The sequence below is a fragment of the Mastomys coucha genome, unplaced genomic scaffold, assembly GCF_008632895.1.
Source record: "Mastomys coucha isolate ucsf_1 unplaced genomic scaffold, UCSF_Mcou_1 pScaffold15, whole genome shotgun sequence".
Lineage (NCBI taxonomy): Eukaryota > Metazoa > Chordata > Mammalia > Rodentia > Muridae > Mastomys > Mastomys coucha.
This window is the reverse complement of record NW_022196897.1, coordinates 53,114,256-53,121,063: the sequence shown is the minus strand read 5'-3', so window position 1 is coordinate 53,121,063 and position 6,808 is coordinate 53,114,256. Positions and strand designations below refer to the sequence as shown.

At 37.6% G+C, this 6,808-nt stretch overlaps 1 protein-coding gene across 1 annotated transcript in view; it reads left to right on the top strand.

The window, feature by feature from the left end:
* LOC116090254 (sodium channel protein type 1 subunit alpha) overlaps positions 1–6,808 on the top strand; it is a 141,944-nt gene that overhangs the window by 62,803 nt on the left and 72,333 nt on the right. The window contains exon 2 of the mRNA XM_031370485.1: positions 1,262–1,574. Within this exon, the coding sequence (XP_031226345.1) occupies positions 1,311–1,574 (264 nt within the window). The 5' untranslated portion in view covers positions 1,262–1,310. The remainder of the gene's footprint in view (positions 1–1,261; positions 1,575–6,808) is intronic.

Genomic DNA, 6,808 nt, shown 5'->3' with positions numbered 1-6,808 from the left:
GTCCTCATATAGGATCTCTAGTAGCAGGAGCAAGGACCGTCTCAGACTCTATTGCCTGCCTTTGGATCCCTTTCCCCAACTGGACAGCCGTGTCTAGCCTCAGTAGAAGAAGATACAACTAGTCTTATACAGCTTAATATACCAAGGTTGGGAGATGGGGGTAGTATCCTTAGGAAAGGGAGAGGGGATGGAGGAAGGGAGAAGACTGGGAGGAGAGGAGGGAGAGGAAGCTCTAGTTTTCTCTTAGAGATCTAGACATCAAAGATGCAACTAATTGTATCAGAGCCTGCTGACTTTAATGAGCTAACAGACTATCCAAACAAAATGTGTACCAGGCAGAGCTTGGGCTCTGGGAAGTTTTTGCACAGCTTTATGTGTGAAATTTGAGCTCTTATTAAATATACCTTTAAAGGGATGCATCTTGGATTTGGCCTTGATGTCTGACTCTGCAATACAAAGTTGAATTTTGTCCAGGTCCTCATAATACGTTTATCACTCATGGCAGGACTGTAGACCCTGCAATGTATCATAATTGCTTTGGTGAAGAAAAACACACTCCTACTTGAACCAAGAACATTCTACTATCTCCTGTGCACATAGCTTTCTTTTCAGTTTAGTTTATCTCCATCTCAGCCATATCGATGGCATTTGTCTCACCTTGGATTATCATTGTCAAAGAGACTCTACTAGAGCTAATGTAGTTTTCAGGCCATAGATCCATTCACCCACATCTCAAGGTATACACAGGCATAAGTAGAGTAGCCATGACTATCTTTTTATGTGACTGACTGCAGCAAAGTTGAACTGCTTTGTCTTCACTTGTTAAGCCTCAATGGCTGCATTTTAGATCTTCCCAGAGACAAGTTGTTTTTTTTTTTTTTTTTAATGTGATACCTTTAAATTGCTTGATCTATCATATTGTGCCTCTGTGGGCATAGCCTTCATCAGAGTCCTCATCATCTCAGGGTGAACAGTTTATCAGTGATATGGTGACAATTATCCTAATGTTCTCAGCAATATTGAACCAGTGTTTAAACTCACAGTCTACTTCCTCTATTAGCAAAGCACAAACCTAAATATACGAGGATGCTTGGCTAAAGCTCAGCATGGAGAATGAATGTGTTTAAACTTTTAATTTTTTTTTCCATTTCAATTTTGGAGGAGAGAAAATTTGAGTCTTCTGGCTCACATTTCTAAATGAGCACTTATTGATATTAATTACTTTTAACATTCTCCATGTTTTTGATTCTTCCCTTCTTAGGAATCTCACATGAAGAGTAAAGAGTAATTAAAATGTACAGGATGACAAGATGGAGCAAACAGTGCTTGTACCACCAGGACCTGACAGCTTCAACTTCTTCACCAGAGAATCTCTTGCAGCTATTGAAAGGCGCATTGCAGAAGAGAAGGCTAAGAATCCCAAGCCAGACAAAAAAGATGATGATGAAAATGGCCCAAAGCCAAACAGTGACTTGGAAGCTGGGAAGAACCTTCCATTTATCTATGGAGACATTCCTCCAGAGATGGTGTCGGAGCCTCTGGAGGACCTGGACCCCTACTATATCAATAAGAAAGTAAGTGTTTTTCTCAGGTATGTTTTGCCGCTAACAACATACTTTGGACTGTTACAGAAGCTGCACATACTAAATTAGCTCAGCCTTAATCATCCCTCTGTTTAAGAAATGAGACCATATTTGTGGGTGTTGTATGCATATTCATGAGAAGTAAATAAATTACATTATACCATATGGAGCTGCCCCAAATGCCCCATGACAGAAATCTAAATATAAGTATACATTACTGTAGGTGGCTAATTTAACAAATTAAAACATTCTCACTGAAGATTGCAAGGACTAAGCAATTTTAAGTACTTTTTTTGTACCTTGAAATGTTGAAGTCACCCTGAGTTACAAAAGATATATTCAAAATATATCGTGTGAATTTCTAATGGAAGGAAGTTTTATAACACAAGAGTTTTTTAATTTCTTTGCCATGTTATAAATAATAATTCACTTCCTGAAGAAATCATTTCCACATGGAATACAGTTGTGCAATATACAGGGGTATTTTGTGTCATTTTGTTGTTTGTTTTAGGGGGAAATGATTTCTTTCAGCTCATAGTTCACATATATAAGATTGTTGGGGGCATATTGCAATTAAACCATTTCAGTGCTTTATCTTAGCAATATTATGTCCGCAAAGACTCTGTTTCTAAGACAGATAAACTTTCATACTGGCTTGAACTTTTTGAAGACACTATCCAGCCAATTACACTTGCCAGTTCCTAAAGTGGGGGAATGTATAAACAAGCAAGTAAAGTTTTTCATTGAGCATGAATCCTAAAATACTCCAAATGTTTAGGAACACTTTACTGTTAGCCCAGTTCCTGTCAGAACAAAAGCTGCCATATGTAGTAGTTTGGGGTGAGAGAAATGTCTTAGTTAGAGTTTCTATTATTGGCATAAAACATCAACACCCAAGACAACTTGAGGGTAGAGAAGATTTATTTCAGATTACAGTCCTATATCACAGTCCATTATGAAGAAAGCTGGGGCAGAAAATCAAGGCAGGAATCTGGAATCAGGAACTGAAGCAGAAGCAATGGAAGAGTTTGTTCAGCCTATTTTTTAAAGCACCTAGGACCACCCTCCTGGGGGTAGCATTACAACAGCAGGCTAGGCCATACCACATCAACCATTAACCAAGAAAATGTACTTCAAGTTTGCCTCCAGGCCAATCTAGAAAGGGGATTTTCCCAGTTGAGGTTCCCTTTCCCAATATGACTACAGCTTATGTCAAGGTGACATAAAAGTAGTCAATTTAAGAGACTGTTCTTTCTACAATTGCTATTTGTCAGAAGTGAATATGAGGAAATTATGAAATAAAGATCTGGATGTGTTCTACACAGAAATCGGTTCATTTCATAGATTGTGTTTATTTATAATTCTTGGGGACATGCAGTATTTCAGAGGCTTCTATGGTCAAGGTTAGAAAGCCTTTTCCTCATCAGGTATTTGCTCCCCCAAACATGGAGCCTCCAATTTACAGCCCAAATCCACTATCTAATAGTTATTATTTATTTATATAGAAACATAGATAAATAAAAATGATTTATTAATGATAAAAATTACAAAGAGGAGGCCCTATCAAACTACAAGGTTGAAATCCAGCATCCCAAACCTTATATTGAGTTCTTATTTATAAATCTATAAAGGAATGGTTTCAGAGAAGCACATTAAAAAGCATAGTAACTCACTATGTGGTATCCAAACTGTCATAGTGTTATACTGCTATGAAAAGACACCATGACCACAGCAACTCTTATAAAAAGAAAGCATTTATTTGGGGCTTGCTTACATTCAGAGGTTTAGTCCATTATCACTATGGCAGGGAGCATGGCAAGACACAGGCAGACACGGTGCTGAAGAAGTAGCTGAGAATTCTATATCTGGATCCATAGGCAGCAGGAAGAAAGAATAACTGGGCCTGGCCTAGCCCGAGCTTTGGAAACCTCAAAGCCCTCTCCCATGGCACCTTTCCTCCAATGAAGCCATAACTACTTCAAGCCACACCTTCTAATCCTTCTCAAGTAGTGCCTCTCCCCTGATTACTAAGCATTCTGTTATTTCGGTTTATGAGGGCCATTCTTATTCAAACCACCACAAACTATTAAATCCATTTTTTTCTTTTATGTTAAAGAGCTTTCAGACTACCAGGCCTGGTTGTACACACCTTTAATTCCAGCAATTAGGAGGCAGAGGGAGGAAAATCACTGTGAGTTTAAGGCTAGCCTGATTTACATAGCAAGTTCCAGGCCATCCAAAGATACATAGTGATACTCTGTCTTAAAAAAATAAAATAAAATAAAATCAATCAACCAATCAACAAATAAATAAAAATAAAATCGAAAGAATATATTTTCAAAAACAAAAAGCTTTCAGGTTGATGAAAGATACTGTTTTGAGGGGAGGTTCTGCCCATGAATGGTCTCTGACTGGGTTATTTTGAATTTTAAATTTAAAAAAAAAATGACATAAAGGAAAATGGAAAACAAAATCACACAACCCAGTGACAAATACTTATAGCTTTTACAAAAAGCTCAAGGTACAAACTCAGCTCTGATGGAAAGAGTTGGCAGCCAGATCAGCTTTCCTGCCCACTGTTCCTCCAAACCTGCCTTTGACATCAGCTGTCCTTATCTTCAAATGCACATTGTGTGAAGAAAGAAAAACATTCTGACATTTTGGGACAAATCACATTGTGCAAGCAGAACAACCTGATAAGAGAAATATTGTTATCAGGAAGCTTTTCCAAGGAGAGGTATGTCCTTTACTTTCACATTTATTCTCCCACCAAGCAGATCTCCAGATGTGTGACACTGGACAGCAGTGCTGGGAGAACCATTTGAAGAGCTAAGTTCTTTAAAAACAGAAAGGCTATGTGCTTCATTTTTCAGTTTTTGAGACATCAATTCTCTATGTATACCAGGCCAGCCTTGAACTCACACTCCTCCTTTCTACAGGTGCTAGGATTGTAGGAATATGTCAGCAAGTTCAGTACATTAGAACACATTGCCAAGCCACATTCAGAACATTGCCTTCTTTCACAGTCCTCTGTTTTAAAACTTTCTTTAGGTTGCCTGTATATTATTTTACTGGTCTTAAATTTTCTCTCATAAATAGATTTTTTCATTATGGTATAATATTCATAAACATTAAGTTTTCTCTGAGTTACATTGAAGTTGCTTAGTAAAATCTCTCTTTTGAAATAATATTTCTTCTAATGTTTGATCACTAATTTTGTTTTAGTGACTATTATCTGTCATCATTAGAGTAGCCTTTATTAAGCCTCATATATATGTATATGTATGAGAGAGAGAGAGAGAGAGAGAGAGAATGGGAGACACACCGGTGCTGGGAGCCATGGAGGGGGGAAGAACTCAGGACAAGGGAGGCCAGGTGGCAATCTTCAGTTTCTGGAACCAACAGTCACAGTGTCCTCCACTCCCACAATATTCTTACTGTTAGACTACACATGTTCTCTCAGGGCCGTACGTGTAAACTAGTGATTTTCTACAGGCCATGGTTAAGACCATGGCTCCCAGCACACAGGGAAGGAAGAAGGATAGAAGGGAGGGGAAGAATGAATGAATTGAAACAGCCAAGGGGTCTACTGGTCAAAAATCATTAAGGTTGAGATTCTCTATGACTGAAGAAACTGTGAATACAGATTTGTTTTGAAAAGTGAATTGAAATATGCAAACATCAACTGCTCCCCTTAGATTGAACTTGGTATAGTTAAGAAGTTATTTTTATATAAACATCATGTTCCTTTCTTTGTAAAATGTAGAATGATTTTAAAAGGCCAACTCTCTAAGCCCCTTTAGCCTGCTGTAACATTACACCCAACATTTGGAATTACAGTGAAAAGAAATGGATTGCTTAAACCTATGGAGACCAGAGAGTCCAAGACTGAGGAGCTAAACTATCACATGGCAGAAGGGTTTAACCCTTAAAGATCAGAGAGCAAGAACGGTCTGATCTTACACTGGAAAGGCACCAATTCATTCTTGAAGGCAAAGCCTTCATTGATCAATAACTTGTTAAATATCCAACTTTGTAATCCTGCATAACTAAATTTATAAGTTTTGGTGAGGGCAAGCATTGAACAGTAGCCTTGACCGTGAAAATGGTTATAGAATGTATTCTTCATATTATACCTCAGGTTTAAAGTGCAAGTACACCATATGTGCAGAAAGTTGTGTGAAGGCACTGTAGCATGCCAAGGCTCTCTCTCTGTGTTCTTTTTATAAAGACAACCAATGCCATTGGGCTAATGGAAATGTCACTGACAGTGGTGTGTGTTATCATGACATATGCCCACATATTTTTATTCTCTTTGTCCCAGTTTCTGATCTGCAAATTATGTAATAATCAAATGTTCTACTAAAATTATTAAAGTGGTTTAAACTGTGATCAGAGACACTATGTTAGCAATTGAAGAAATAGTAACAATGGTGAAGTGGAAAGGAGATAGCAATGTTGTTGCAATGCGCAGAGTTTCCATCTCCATGGTTGCTGTCCTCAGGGGACCTTTAAAATGTGAGTCCAAGCTGAATACTTTCTATTTGTTCCTTCATTTTGTGTAACAAGGACATTTCAGTTTGTGAGTACAATTTTTTTATGGGACTTTTTTTTTTTTTTTGGTTTCATAACTTGAGCTACTACTGTACCATTTGCCTATACATTCAACTTCACCCACTCTTTGTTCAGAAAACGTCTCCCCTCTTATGTTCTTAAAATTACAGATGACTCATTAGTGTCATGTAAAGAAATATCCTTTTGACAATGTGGCATTTGACTAGAAATAGAAAGACATTCTAGATCTGCAGTGAAAATAGAAGCTTGTTATATTTTGGAATATAGAAATGTATTCATTTAAAAACTGTACTGTGTCCTTGAATGTCTCCTAACGTTAAAAACAACCTATTAACTCCACCAACAGTCCTAAAATGATGGATACCATCTCTCTACTGGGGTTCATATAAAAGGCTTCCAATTTATATCTCATCTGTCATCACAAGAGTGTCTATGATCGAGGTACCAACTTCTTATTTCGGTTTCAGTTAGGGTGAGGAAAGTTTTATTTTTCTAGGAAAACCAACTCTTAGCATCTGCCTCAGAAAATGTCCCAGGACAAATAAATTACCTTTGACATTTAGTTGATTCCCGTCATATTAGTTAAGAGATCCTTTGGATAAAAGTAACCAACACTCAGCAAAAACTACTTTGAAGGAGAGACAAAAAAA